We start from the raw sequence: 15148 nt of genomic DNA on the forward strand, positions 1-15148 counted from the left end.
CACCTTCCTTCCTTCACTCTCTTCATCGCACCTTTTAAAAGAATCCTCCTCACACTCCATTCTTTCTTAAACCCATTTCCCCCACTTGTTTCTCCATTAACAAACAAAAAAGCTTCCAGCTTTCTTCTCAATTTCATTCCAGGTTTGTGTCTTTACCTCTTCTGTGGAATCTCCAGTTTTTGTTTTTGTTTTTGTTTATGTGTCTTATTCTGTTACCAAGTCTTGCTATTTCTTAGGAAAGTTCAATACTCGGTCTGGTCTCTAGCTAGTTTCTTGTATTGAAATTTTCAACGGAGAAGAGTAGAAACAGTCGTTGGCTTGTCTTAGTAGAAAAGTAGTTTCCTTTTTTTTAAAATATATATCGGCTATAATTGCGGTATCTAATTCTGCATAAGAAGAGAGAATCTTATGATTTATTCTCTGTATCAGTTTCTCATCATCAGTTACTTTTCTTAAATTTTCAGGATACTATTATGTGCAGTGGACCAAAGAGCAATCTCTGCTCTTCGAGAATTTTAACTGAAATCGAATCAAGGCAAAAGGAAGAAGATACAATGGTTCTTCTCGAATTCGCCGCTTGTGATGACCTTGACTCGTTCAAGAGAGATGTTGAAGAGAAAGGGCTTGATTTGGATGAGCCAGGGTTATGGTATTGCAGTCGGGTCGGGTCTAGGAAGATGGGTCTTGAAGAGAGAACGCCTTTGATGGTTGCAGCTATGTATGGAAGCTTAAAGGTTTTGACTTTTATTGTTTCCACTGGTAGATCAGATGTGAACAGAGCTTGTGGTCAAGAGAGAGTCACTGCCCTTCATTGTGCTGTTGCTGGCTGTTCTGTGAATTTGATTGAAGTCATCAACGTCTTGGCTGATGCTTCTGCTTTGGTTAGCTCTGTTGATGCTAATGGGAATCAACCTTTGGATGTGTTTGTTCGGGTTTCGAGGTTCGTGGCTAGTCCAAGGAGAAAGGCGGTAGAGATGTTGCTGAGAGGAGGTGCCCTTGGCGGATTGATTGATGAGGCGGTTGAAGAAGAGATCAAGATCGTGTCTAAGTATCCAGCTGATGCGTCTTTACCTGATATCAATGAAGGGGTTTATGGAAGTGATGAGTTTAGGATGTATAGCTTTAAGGTTAAACCTTGTTCCAGGGCTTATTCGCACGACTGGACCGAGTGTGCTTTTGTTCATCCGGGAGAGAACGCGAGGAGAAGAGATCCGAGGAAGTATCCTTACACATGTGTCCCCTGTCCCGAGTTCCGTAAAGGGTCATGCCCAAAAGGAGATTCTTGCGAGTATGCTCACGGTGTTTTCGAGTCGTGGCTTCACCCTGCTCAGTATAAAACCCGGCTTTGTAAAGATGAGACGGGTTGTGCAAGGAAAGTTTGTTTCTTTGCGCATAAACGCGAAGAGATGAGACCCGTTAATGCCTCAACTGGCTCTGCTGTAGCTCAGTCTCCGTTTAGCAGCGTGGAGATGATGCCGGGTCTGTCTCCTCTTGCATATTCGTCAGGGATTTCGACTCCTCCAGTGTCTCCAATGGCTAATGGTGGTCCTTCCTCTCCAAGAAATGGAGGGTCATGGCAGAACAGAGTCAATACTCTTACTCCACCGGCTTTGCAGCTCAATGGCGGAAGCAGATTGAAATCCACATTGAGTGCTAGAGATATCGATATGGAGATGGAGATGGAACTGAGACTCCGCGGTTTTGGCAACAATGTCGAAGAGACTTTCGGGTCTTATGTTTCCTCGCCAAGCAGGAATTCTCAGATGGGCCAAAACATGAACCAACATTATCCCTCTTCCCCGGTAAGGCAACCGCCTCCTCACCACGGGTTTGACTCTTCAGCAGCTGCAGCGGTTGCAGTGATGAAAGCGAGATCATCTGCCTTTGCGAAACGCAGCTTGAGTTTCAAACCGGCTACTCAAGTATCACAACAGTCTAATTTCTCGGACTGGGGATCTCCAAACGGGAAGCTCGAATGGGGAGTGAAAGGAGAGGAGCTGAATAAGATGAGAAGAAGCGTTTCCTTTGGAATCCATGGGAACAACAACAATAACAATAACGTAACAAGAGATTACAGGGACGAGCCAGATGTGTCGTGGGTTAACTCTTTGGTTAAAGACAGTGTGGTGCCAGAGAGAAGCTTTGGGATGAACGAGAGGGTTCGGATTATGTCGTGGGCTGAACAAATGTACAGAGAGAAGGAGCAGACTGTGGCGTAAACACACCAAAAGATGGTTTTGTTATCTTGCTTTTGTGCCATCTCTGCAAATTTAATTCTTTAATTTTTGTGACTTTTCTTGAATTGTTACTGTTAGTATATGGGTTGTAGTCACTAAGATAGAAGTGAATTGGATTAGTTTCTGTATTCTTTGTTTTTTTTTTTAAATCCTCTTTGTAATTTTCAAACTATGAAATGGTAAAGCAATAATAATGTACATTACTTTCCTTCTTCCCAGTACTTCAACAGCTCCACTTTCAGATTAGTGAGTGATAAAGGATTGGCAAAAACAAAGATACCAAATAGCCAAAGCAAACAAGCACAACGCCACCTCAGTTACACTCAATGGGCTTCAAAACAGGCTTTAAGCTCTTGATTGGCTTCAGCCTTCAGAATACTAAACAGAGAGGTACATAACTGGAAAAACTAGTAGCTTCATAACTTTTGATACAAAAGAAAACTACTTGCATCAATTATAGTCTATACCAGACTAACCGATGCCTAAAAACATGTCAAAGATGTTATGGGACTCACGTGTGCCTCAGACACATCGCTACGCACGTAGTAAAGTTCAAGTAAAATCATTATTATAGAGAATAAAGGTGTGGAGTACGTATGATATCCTATGTGTATCTGACTCACTTTATACTATACTAACAAAATCCACAAAGGTTTTTGGGTTGGGTTACTTTGGCTTTGGTTCAAAGCAAAAAGGATTTCAAATATTGAACTAACAACAACTAAAGCCAAATGGAGTCGTAATAAAGTATACAAAATCTACATACATGTAGTTGTACAGGGGTTGATGTAAAATATATGATTGGTAAGGGTTGGTGCCGTATACATACATATTATAGATTTATTGGTGTATGTATGTGTTTCTATAAGATTCCTTAGCCTTTACTTTTCTCAAACAGAAAGCTTCATATGTTATTTGTGAGTTTGTCACCTGTCTTTTTAGTTTTCCTTTAAATTTTTCAAATGGAAACTATATATACATATATATTTATTCTCTTAACGAACACGGATGCATCACCCTCAACATGAGATGGGAAACATGATTGTTACAGAAAAGAAAACGAAATATTAGTTTGGTGCTAGCAATGTTTTAAAAATCGTTAGGCGCTATCTAGTCGGTAGACTAGAGCCTAGCACCTAGACGGTTAAGACGGGATTTAATCGGGGACTAGGCGTTAAAAAATACTAGGAGGAAATTGATAATTTTAAAAAATATAAAGATATATATTATAATTATGTAATGATAACATTAAAATTTGTTGTGGTATAGTGGTCATATTGGGTTCACTCGACGTTTATAACACGAGTTCGAGTGTATCCAATCACAATTTTAGAATTTTCCTACTAAATAACAGGGATAAAACCGTAATTTACCCACAAGTCTTCTTCTTCACCACAAAAACCTAACGGCCGCAGACAATTTGTTTTCTCTTTTTCTTTTGTTTTGTAGGTTTCTTACTTTTAATCCACCATTTTCTTATGTAACTAAGCCCAAATACCTTAGATCTATTGTTACCATACAAATTTTTAACCAAAAAATGATGTTTTAGGTAAAAATAAATTTGGGCCGATTTCTTTAACGCCTTGACCAAAATCGCGGCGGCTTACCTTTCCCATCCGTTTCCTCGGCGCCTGGCCGGCCGAGTAGTCCGATTTTTTGAACCTTGGGTGCTAGTATAGTATTGGATTGGTGATTAGCGAGAGTAAAATTGTGTTCAACATAATATATATGTCAATGTATCACACAACAAGTTTCGAGACAACAACAGATGGTAGCACTATTTTTGGATTAAGACGCAAGATACCGATTGCTTTAAACAATTGGTCTTGGATTATTCATATATAATTTATTGGCAAAACATGTTATTTATTTCACTGCAGAAATATAACACTTAAACATGAATTTACATAAGACGAGAACTTATTATGAATGTTTGGTGGAACATTACACCATGATCTGATCTCTAACATGTCGAATATGAATCATCCCTCCTGAGTCCTGATCTTGTGTGTGTGTTCCAGTTTGAACTGTGAACAATATATTGCCGTTTGCAAAATGTTAAGAGTTTCTAATAATTTGATGATGTAATTTAATTGTAACAGATAATATAACACACACATAATGAAGTTTCCCATTCTTAATAGTGACCAAATTAAACTTGAGATCCAAATTCCACCTAGACATTGTAGTAGACACAAAAAAATATTCATGCAAATTCAGCAACCCACAATTGTTATATTTCTATGGTCCCTTTCTAAATAGGTGGGAGGATTGAGACAAGCTTTTAGAATCTTTGAATCCACTCTTCTCTCCAAACTCTACTTTGCTATAACAACAACTTCAAAATAGATTAGTTATGTTAAGGGAAAAAGAAAAGAGCAGCAACTTAGTTTTTATTTTATTTTCTTCACCTGAAAGCCTTTGAAAACTAGTTCAAGATAAACCCATCCCACCAAACTTATTAATCACAGAAAACTAATTAACGTCAAACCAAATAACAATTTTCACAAAAAATTAAATATTTATTCACCTTTATTCATTGCTCTTATATTTCCTTCGATCTTTCTCCCTCTCTCACAAACATTCTGACATTTTAGAGTGCCTCTAAGAATTTTTTTTTGTTTTTGTTTTTGTTTTTCATTTTTTTCATTTTAAGTTTCAGTTCTTCTCGTTATATATATATTTTATACAAAAAAAAAAAAAAAACAGATGCAACCGTGGAGAAGAAAATTTCCATTGTTTGAAACAGGAGTAACAATGAAACAGAGGAAGAACAGTAACCTCTCTATCTTCGTCGTCGTCTTCTCTGTTTTCCTCTTCGGGATCTTCATGTATAACGAAGACGTCAAATCCATCGCCGAGTTCCCTTTCTCCACCCCTAAACCTAACGACGTACACGAGGACGAGACGAAACCGATCACTACTGAGATCACAACAACACTACCGGTTCAAGAATCGATCAAGAGCTCAGACCCTACAGTTCAAGATTCCGTTGGTAACGCAGACCCGATTCAGGAACCGGTGAAAAACGCAGAGCCGGATCAGGATTCAACGAGAGACGCAGCAGAGCCAGTTCAGGAGGAGACGTCGAAAACAGAGGAAGCGAAGAAGATTGAGCTTTTCTCTGTAACGGAGGATGAAGAAGACGTTGAGTTGCCGCCGGAGGAGTGTGATTTGTTCACCGGAGAATGGGTTTTTGATAACGAGACGCATCCGTTGTATAAAGAGGATCAGTGTGAGTTCTTGACGGCGCAAGTGACTTGCATGAGAAACGGAAGAAAAGATTCTCTGTATCAGAACTGGAGATGGCAACCAAGAGACTGTTCTCTACCAAAGTAAACCGGAAAATGCTCTGTTCTTTTTAACAATTTGGGTTGGTTTAGTCTCTAATTTTTGTTTGATTTGGTGAAGGTTCAAAGCGAAGTTGCTGTTGGAGAAGCTAAGGAACAAGAGAATGATGTTCGTTGGAGATTCACTAAACCGGAACCAATGGGAATCAATGGTTTGCTTGGTTCAATCAGTGGTTCCTCCCGGTCGAAAAAGCTTGAACAAAACCGGTTCTCTATCCGTCTTCCGAGTTGAGGTAACTGAATTGACTAAATTAATTTGTTATTAACTAAGTAATATGATAATGGAGTAGTGGAGTTGCTGAGTTTGAGAGTAGTTAACTAGTTAGGTAATTAAATATTTGTTTGTATGGTTTTGAAAGGATTATAATGCGACGGTGGAGTTTTATTGGGCGCCATTTTTGGTGGAATCGAATTCGGATGATCCAAATATGCATAGTATACTTAACCGTATAATCATGCCTGAGTCCATAGAGAAGCATGGAGTCAACTGGAAAGGAGTTGACTTTCTTGTTTTCAACACTTACATCTGGTGGATGAACACATTCGCCATGAAAGTCCTGTAAGTGTCTATACTACAATACTATTACACCGTACATGTGTTGTCTATTTATATACAAAGTTTGTTAAGTTGAGATTGTGGAATGATTGATGAAAGCAGACGAGGATCGTTCGATAAAGGAGACACTGAGTATGAAGAGATCGAACGGCCAGTAGCGTATAGGAGAGTGATGAGGACTTGGGGAGATTGGGTCGAACGAAATATTGATCCTCTACGTACCACTGTTTTCTTCGCTAGCATGTCTCCTCTTCACATCAAGTAATTAATCTTTCTTCTTCTTTTTTTCTAATAACTTTTTGTTTCTTGCTTGATCACCTAGTTGACATAAATTTTTTAGTTTTACCAGTGAGTGTTAGAGTGACATATATGTGATTCTAAGAACTTAATGCGTACTGACTTCATTCAACAAACCTGCTAAATATTATATGTGAGAGTTAGTAGTAGTAATGTGTTTTCAAACTTTTGATCCTCTCCAAAATGAATTTCAAATATCATTGGTTTTCAAAACACGAAAAGGTTTGAACGAACATTTTGTATTTCTCTGGTTTAAGTTATTGGTAGATTTGTCAAGTAAAGTATATTTTTAATACCTGCGGACGTAACTTGAAAACCAAGTAACTACCAGAAAAATAGATAACAAGTCCTTGTCCATTGAAAAATCCCACATAATATACAAAATTAGCTAAGAAAACATAAAAACTCTCTAATCTTTCGCTTTAACGAGTTGGTGAAACCACCACATTTTTGTGTATCTTTTAAGAAAAAAGTATTAAAACATAATTCAAATTTTACATATATATGATATCTATAGGAGCTTGGATTGGGAGAATCCAGATGGGATAAAGTGCGCGTTGGAGACGACGCCGATCCTAAACATGTCGATGCCCTTCAGCGTAGGAACAGACTACAGGCTGTTTTCAGTAGCGGAAAACGTCACGCACTCTCTTAACGTTCCTGTTTACTTTCTCAACATTACAAAACTCTCCGAGTACCGGAAAGATGCTCACACTTCGGTTCACACCATCCGACAAGGCAAAATGCTGACGCCGGAGCAACAAGCCGATCCAAACACTTACGCAGATTGTATCCATTGGTGTCTTCCCGGTTTACCTGACACGTGGAATGAGTTCCTTTACACACGTATCATTTCCCGTTCGTGACCTATATATAATAAGAAGAACGAACGAACAAAGGAAACCCAAGAAAATGTTTTTGAATCTTTCTTACTTTAATTTTCTTTTTCCTCGAAGTTTTATATTTTGATGTCATAATGTTCATAATTTTTCTTGAATTCATGTAATTGTGAAATGTTTTCTTTAATGGTTATTAGAGTGTCTAGTAGGATGCAATGGAAGGGGATATTTTAACTGTGTTTTGTACTCAATGAGGTGGGTAACAAAGGATGCCAAATGTTTATTTTTTTTTTAATTTTCTACAACTAAGTGAGTAAAACTTGCTCACATGCACTGTTTCTTTAAATGGTCGATCTGTCTGTTCACCGGAAAAAATAAATATAAAGATCAATATGTTTTCGATCTCTTGCTTATTGCTGCTGCTATTCATGATGTGTTGGACTATATTAAGAGTTTTGAATGGTGTTATAACTAGAAGTTAGATCGTTACAAGGAATCTTCCAATAAAACTGTAACAACAGGCTGACAAAACCTTTTGACAAAGAATCAAATGTGTAGGAGAAGAAAGAAGAAAGAAGTTAATTAGTGGTTTGTGGTTGTGGGTTATTAGGAACCGACATTCCAATGTAGCCAACTCCAACAACGAAGAAGGCAACAGACTGCAAGAAAAGATATATGTAAAGGTATGTCTTCCCGAACACAAAGTCATAGTATCCACATACGAATAGATACATCCCAACCATTATCTCTCGCCACCTAAGTCTGCACCAATCCAGAGTACATATATATCAATATCACAGTCACATCATTATAATAACAGACTTTTTGCGCGATAAATTTAGGCGGGAAAAACAATTCAAACCTTTCGGGGAAGCTATAGTGACTAGTACTAGTAGTAGTAATGAGGTTTTGCGTCAGAGTATTACTCTCTCCTAGTTTTTGAGTCACAATCCATTCTTTGACTCTACTAGTCTCTAGCAATCCAATGAGAGTTCCTTTACTCCTATGCATCGCCATTACATTCTCAAATAAGATCCAATACAGTATGAGATAGAAAGACTTCGGTGTTGCTATAGCGTTCAGGATAGTGATGGTAGCTGGAATGTAGATAGTTGTCCATTTCGGGACTTCGATTTCCGGGAATATAACGGTTGCAGGCAAAATCAGACAGTAGAAGACGAATGTGAAGATGTGCACAACAATCTTTCTCAAAAAGAAGAAGTTGTATATCAAATACGCCTTCTTCCATAAAGACACATTCTGTTTCAAACATGTAACACAAAAACAATAAAGGTCATTGAACCATACTTGTGCCAAAGTAATCATATTTTGGGGTATATGTAATTTATCAACCTGGTGTTTTATGATCTCCATTGCCATTTTCTTGAAGAGGTTTGCTGGACCACAAGACCAACGATGTTGCTGATACCGGTATGCTTGAAATGAGCTTGGAAGCTCATTTTTCACCTGTATTAAAAGGCCCATGGTTATTTAAGATAATATTAGTACAAGTTGAGTCATTGCCTTTCATTTGATAATTTCTTGATTACAAACCTTAACATCGTCGAGATACACAAACTTTGAGCCGCGTAAATAAGCTCTAACTGCTAAATCCATGTCCTCTACGATGGTGCGTTCCTTCCATCCTTCGGCCTCATTAAGAGCTTTAATTCTCCACACACCAGCAGTACCTGAAGTCAACGGCTGTTCCTTTATTCACTCAAACTAAGATCATATAATACAAAATACACAAGAGCATCTAAATGGATGCTCCACCGTTGAATCCAAAGAAACCAAGTATGGAGGATCCAGACTTTTGCTCCACTGCAAAGTGGTAGTTAAGAGACATCTCTTGTATTCTTGTCATACAACACTCGTCCGCATTCCCTGTCACGCGCACACAAGCAAAATCGATTTAACAAATTGCGGTTCTTTATCTAACTAGAAAGTGAAGAAGAAAGATCTAACCATATTTCCAGCCGGCTTGTACAAGAGCTATCTCAGGGTTGTGGACAAGAAAAGGAACAGTACGTTCAAGAAAATCCGATTCAGGCTGAAAATCAGCATCAAAGATTACAACGAAGTCGCATCCCTCCGCATAACTATGCTTCATTCCTGCAGTGAGAGCTCCTGCTTTGTACCCGTCTCTACCGCTTCTAACCTCCAACTTTATGTCTATACCTTCGCTCGACCATTTCTTACACTCCAATCTAACCAGTTTCTATTTTATTTCAGAAGAAAAATAACATTTCTTCATACATACTGTAACAACCGAGGCTGAGACAAAGGATAAAAGCACATCCAAATGAGCTCAAGAAGGGTTTAAGGAAAGAACCTGACTTTCTTTTTCGGTTGAATCATCAAGAACTTGAACGATCATCCGATCCAATGGCCATGATAGCTTGCAAACCGCTCCTATCGAAAGTTGGCATACCTGTTAAAAAGAATGTCACTTGTGAAACAGAGCTCTCTGTTTTATTAAACAGAGCTCTCTGTTTTTTTTGTGTGTGTGTGTGTGTCAAAGTAAGTCACCTCTTTTTCGTTGAAGATTGGGATCTGAATGAGAACCATGGGATGATTGCTGGAAGGAGCTAGCTCAACGTCGTCATCGTTCTTAAAGCTTTCCCATTTGAGAACTTTCTTTGGTGTTCGTCTAAGTAATTTGCCAATGGCTACAACTATAGCCATATATGCTGCATCTATGAACAACAACACAGAGATAACCTGACATAGATTCACCATACGTTTCAGTATGGGAACGAGGAAGATGAACCTGGTTTGCTCTAATACGTATCCAATCACTCCCAACACGCTCAAGGCGTCGAATAATCCATCAGAAGATGTCGCCATTACAGATACTTTTGACCCCACGACACAAACACAGAAGAGACAATCTGGCTCGAGAGTATATAAGCAGAAGAAGCCAAGAGAAGACTTAGTGAAATAAGCTTCAGGAAGATCCGACATTCGTTTGTCTTTCCTACCATCTCTGTCTTTGATTTAGTAAAAGAAGTCTTTTGTTTATTTGATTTAAATATTCTAAGCGAGACATCAGTAGACATGTGTAGTCGTGGATCATGATCATAAAAAAAATAATAAAATATGGTTTATGTTTGAGCTGGAATTGGTTGTGTCCACATTGCATTTACACCATGTCTTAGTGTTAATGTTCGATAATTATCATATACTAATGGCACATTTCTCTGACTTGGGTTTAATTTACAATTGTCTAATCAAACGAGACTACTAGTAGTAATCGTTGCATAGTTGGACCGATTAAGTGAAAGGTGCTTTTTGTGAGTATTTTAAAATGCTCACTAAAATCAATTATCATCATACAATTAAGAAACTTATCCATCTAAATTGCTTACATACGATGGAATTGGTTATATTTGGTACAAAAAACATGTTCGAATGGGTTACTACTAAAGACGAAGAGGTTTAGGTTGTCGAAAGAAAAAGCAAAGAAACAGTTTAGATGGGTCCTTTCATCAATGCAGACCGATTTAATCACATTCAACTACAAAAGTCTATGGTTTTAGTGGACCAATTCTTTATATTTGTTTTTTTCAGGGGAAACTCTTTTTTTACGTATTAACATATTGTTCGATAGTAGTAGTAACTTGTAGTATCAAAAATTAGTCAAAGAGGGTGAAACCAAAATTTTCATTAGAGAGAAAACGTGGTTTTCACGCGCTTTAAGAGCGAGTGGGGGAATTTTGAATCATCGAGAGAACCCAATCTTTGGGATTTCTTCTATGCTTAGCTTCACTACCACACAGAAACAGAGCTTCTCCTTTTCGCTTCTCGTCTCATTCATCCATCTTCCTCCTTATGCGTCACTCTTAAAAACCTTACGATTTCGCTATGTCCGTCGCTCTTAACGCCGGCTTCAGTTCTCCGGTATGTATTTTGCTTTCTTCTTCTTTTGATGAGGCCATATCTAAGATTCTCCTACTCCTTTGATTGCTCTAGAACCACTTTCAATTGAGATGAATTCGCATGATTATAATTTGTTCATTTGTTTCTGAAAGTTCGAAACTTTCTCGTTTCCTTGGAGATTCCTCGTGCTGGGTTTTATTTGTTTTAGCCTTTACATTTTGGAACAAGTCTACAGTTTAAATTTTCTCCTTAGATTGGTTTCTCTCATATGGATTCAAAAAGCTCAATACTTTGCTTCTTATTTTGCTGATATTAACAAAAATCTTATCTCTTTTGAAGCTTCATAACAGATCCCATCATGTTATAACGTTAAAGCCTTCACCTTTTCTTCCCATCATCTCTCTAAATGGTTCAAGGAGGTTACTTTTAAGCAGAAGAAGATTGGTTTTATCTTGTGTTGATTCAAACGACAATTCTAGCACAACAACATCTGTTGATTCTCCTTCTTCAGATTCTAGTAAACCAGCAAGTGAATCCGTTGAATCAGGCAACGGCTCAGCCAAAAAAGCACCATTGACAGCACGGGAGAGATTGAGAGCAGCTCGGGTGCTTAGCCGATACACGGAAGCAACGCCCAAACCTTCAAAACCCAAAATGGGAAGCCAACTCCTTGATGTGCTCAAGGAGAGTGATAAGAAAACAAAGAGGAAACCGGGTCTTCCCGAAGCACCAACCAACATGCTTGATGATAGCAGGAGAGGGATGCCAAAGAGCGGCCTTACCTTTGATTTACCAGGAGGCTCGGATATTCTCATCATTGCTTTCTCCTTTGTCTTCATAAGCACTGTGATGTTTGCTACTACTTTTCTTGTTTGGAAACTCGGTGCCATACACTTCAACGAATAGGATCTTGACAAGTTTAATAGAAGTTGGAAACCATCAAGCAGAGAACGAGAGAGAGAGGGTTTTGTCAGAGTGTTAGTTGAAAATGCATACTTGGGAATGTTTATCATTTGGCAAAGCCGGCTTGAGTGTATATACATATACTGTGTAGTACACATAATTTTGCTATTGAGTCTCGTCATGCTTGATTTGCACTTGTAATATTTACATTCTAATTTTTTTTCTATAAAACAGCTACAGAAATGGATTCTCTAGACCAAAAACAGCCAGTGTAACCCTTTTGTCTGCACACCTAACGCCAGAAAGAAATCTGCAAAGATGTATAAGGTTATACATGTGGTAAGGTTAGCTAAAATGGATACTTGGGAGTTGGGAATGTTCATCATTTGGCAAAACCAGTTTGAGTAGTACATATATTTTGCTACTAACACTCTGTCCTTCTTCATACTTCGTTTCCAATTTTGATCTTTACATTGTAATTTCATCCTTATAAAACAGCCATAGATAGACTAGAACAACCTATGTAAGGCATATGTTTGAGCCCCTCTCAAATACATATCAGATTATAGGGAGTAAAAATCAAAAAACCATATTGAGAACTGGAAGAATCGTGCATGCTTTACTAGTTGAACGAATTAATCAGGAATCCTAAAACACAACATATCTAAATGTCATGAAATTGACGGTTACATTTTCATCAGTAACACTTTCAACTTTGTAAGATGATCACAAGCAAGGGCGAGCAATGGGCTTTGGCTATAGTAGTAATGTTCTGATTTAAAACTGTGAGTGAGAAAGGTTACTATCTCTTAAGGTATTTGGACAAAACTAACTAAATGTTAAGTTTTAGATAAGCTCTAAGCTAAAACAATCATCAAACAAATGAGATGATATGGTTCAGTAAGCTGACATGTAATACTTAATCTTCTACCATAAACACAGATTTGATGCAAGAGAAACATCCCAACCAGCAAAATAAGAGATGCGTTTGATCAATAAAGAAAGCAGTTCAGAAACTTAATCCAAGACAAGATCTACTATGAGCATGTGAAAACTGTAATTCTAACATAAGCACAAGAACTTGGTAATCAGAAATGACTGCAGACCAGATGATATTCACAACTGATCGTTCTCGGATCACTAATTCTAATAATTCTACAGTATTCACAAATGTTAAGATTAACTAATAGCTAGTATGGAGACAAAATAAGCTAGAGAGAAATATTAAATCGCAAGTTAAAAGACAAAGGAAGATAAAGCTTAACGTTAATTGAAAATCCATTAATCCAGCAGCAAAAACTTGTAACTTCATACAACAAAAGTAGTAGTATCAAATTACGGAAAAACAAAACTGAAGCAAACGAAACACAAATGGAGAGGGGGGAGAGCGAAAGACTTGTGGAGTAGAGTGGTCTATTTAGATCGCTGTCTCATCTTTCGTCTCTTCCTCTTTAACCTCCTCATACGCTTCTTCTTCCACTGAACCAACAAAAAAATAAAACCAGATCCACAATTAATAATTCTTCATTTAGAACGGAAATGACTAAACTTGGCTCCAAATGGGGCAGATGAATCAGACAATGAACACAGGAAGACTAGAAGATCACAAAATACCTTAGCTCTCATCACTCCTTTTTGCTCAAAACCCTAATCCTGGTGAGAGTGACAAAAGACGATGAAAGATCGGATATATATTCTACAAACCCTAGACATTGAAACGAGACCAATATACAAGTAGGCTTTTCCTATTGGGCTTTTAAGGCCCATATTATATTCTCCCGAAATAAGTTTAACCCAGTTACCTCAACCTCAAGTCCACCGTATCTTAAGTAAACTCTCATTCTTCATTTCTAAAGTTCCGGCTTAAACCCCGACGATGTCTCTTCTCCGGCGATTCGTTAAAAAGGCAAACGATTACAGATTCCTCCTTCAATCGAACTCTGGACGTTCATTCTCTACCGTAAATCCCAATCCATTTGCTTCACCTGGTCGTCGCACTACCGCCGAATTCGATAACCTCATCTACGAAGCCGGGAACTCCGGCGACTTCGAAGCGGTACGCCGTCTGCTCAACACCCGCGTCGTAAACGCTTGTTTCAACACAAGCGCAACATTCAAATTCCTAACAAACACCGACTCTTACGCCCCCTCCTTAGAAGATCTCCGCCGTATTTTGCCTCAGACCGACGCCGGCTACACGCGTAAACATGCTTACGAAACTCTCATCGCGCGCCTCTGCAAACTGAACCGGATCGACGATGCTCTGATCCTGATTAACGATATGGCGATCGGAAAATTCGAACTCTCAACCTCCACATTTCATCCGATATTAAACACGCTCACGAAGAAGAACAAGATCGAGAAAGCTTGGCGCGTGGTGGAATTGATGAGATCTCAAGAGCTTTCGATGGACGTGACGTCATACAATTACTTTTTAACTTCGCATTGTTACGACGGCGACGTGGCGGAGGCGAGCAAGGTGTTGAGGAAGATGGAGGAAGAAGAGGGAAGGGTTATGTCACCGGACACGCGTACTTACGACGCGCTTGTGTTAGGCGCGTGTAAATCGGGGAAGGTGGAAGCGGCAATGGCGATACTGAGGAGGATGGATGAACAGGGGTTGCCGGTACTGTACGCCACGCATGCGCACGTTATTGGAGTGATGGTGGAGAGTGGCTATTATACGCTGAGCGTTGAGTTTGTGATGGCGTACGCCGGGAAAGATAAGAGATTGGATGAAGAGAACTTGGGGAGTTTGGCTAGCAAGCTTATCAAGAGGAAGAGGTTTAATGAAGCTAAGTTGGTTTTGAAGGAGATGAGTGTTAGAGGATTGAGGATGGGTGATGCTTTACGTGGTTTTTATGAGACCAATGTGATAAAGTCCTGATTTTGATTCTATTAGAAGATGATCACCATTTTTACAGAGAGCAAAACTCGAGTGATACAGAAAAAAATTGAACTTCTTACAGAAGGTAAATGTAATAAAGAGAGTGTAAGTGTAGCTGTGTAGAAATGAGCTTTTTGCAAAATATCTCATCCGGAAGCTAAAGGTCCATGATTATACAAATGAATCTGTATGTATTT

The 15148-nt window shown here is 38.6% G+C and overlaps 5 protein-coding genes across 6 annotated transcripts; 4 read left to right on the plus strand and 1 right to left on the minus strand.

Moving 5' to 3' along the window:
* Nucleotides 1-2446, plus strand: LOC17886741 (zinc finger CCCH domain-containing protein 47). Its single transcript, XM_006290732.2, has 2 exons — nt 1-142; nt 465-2446. The coding sequence occupies exon 2, from the start codon at nt 474-476 to the stop codon at nt 2217-2219; it is 1746 nt and encodes a 581-aa protein (XP_006290794.2). The 5' UTR covers nt 1-142; nt 465-473; the 3' UTR covers nt 2220-2446.
* A 2340-nt stretch (nt 2447-4786) lies between these two features.
* LOC17887433 (protein ESKIMO 1) lies at nt 4787-7515 on the plus strand. Its single transcript, XM_006290889.2, has 5 exons — nt 4787-5572; nt 5649-5820; nt 5947-6146; nt 6246-6404; nt 6958-7515. The coding sequence occupies exons 1-5, from the start codon at nt 4947-4949 to the stop codon at nt 7304-7306; spliced, it is 1506 nt and encodes a 501-aa protein (XP_006290951.1). The 5' UTR covers nt 4787-4946; the 3' UTR covers nt 7307-7515.
* On the minus strand, nt 6411-10155 carry LOC17887077 (probable mannan synthase 14). Of its 2 annotated transcripts, XM_006290357.2 has the most exons (8): nt 9812-10155; nt 9615-9713; nt 9248-9500; nt 9056-9166; nt 8834-8970; nt 8633-8746; nt 8142-8539; nt 7753-8041 (listed from the first exon to the last, which is right to left on the minus strand). In XM_006290357.2, exons 1-8 carry the CDS (start codon nt 10127-10129, stop codon nt 7858-7860), a joined length of 1614 nt encoding a protein of 537 aa, XP_006290419.1. In that variant the 5' UTR covers nt 10130-10155; the 3' UTR covers nt 7753-7857. The 2 variants fall into 2 exon arrangements, with proteins under 2 accessions (XP_023639018.1, XP_006290419.1); XM_023783250.1 differs by lacking the exons at nt 7753-8041; nt 8142-8539 and adding an exon at nt 6411-6828.
* Nucleotides 10156-11053: 898 nt separating this feature from the next.
* LOC17887332 lies at nt 11054-12318 on the plus strand. The gene is made up of 2 exons (XM_006291811.2): nt 11054-11182; nt 11501-12318. The coding sequence occupies exons 1-2, from the start codon at nt 11147-11149 to the stop codon at nt 12065-12067; spliced, it is 603 nt and encodes a 200-aa protein (XP_006291873.1). The 5' UTR covers nt 11054-11146; the 3' UTR covers nt 12068-12318.
* Nucleotides 12319-13687: 1369 nt separating this feature from the next.
* On the plus strand, nt 13688-15108 carry LOC17887251 (pentatricopeptide repeat-containing protein At3g56030, mitochondrial). The gene has a single exon (XM_006292418.2). It carries the CDS (start codon nt 13941-13943, stop codon nt 14949-14951), a length of 1011 nt encoding a protein of 336 aa, XP_006292480.1. The 5' UTR covers nt 13688-13940; the 3' UTR covers nt 14952-15108.
* Nucleotides 15109-15148: the final 40 nt, after the last annotated feature.

This window comes from Capsella rubella, unplaced genomic scaffold (assembly GCF_000375325.1).
Source record: "Capsella rubella cultivar Monte Gargano unplaced genomic scaffold, Caprub1_0 scaffold_5, whole genome shotgun sequence".
NCBI classification, from domain to species: Eukaryota; Viridiplantae; Streptophyta; class Magnoliopsida; order Brassicales; family Brassicaceae; genus Capsella; species Capsella rubella.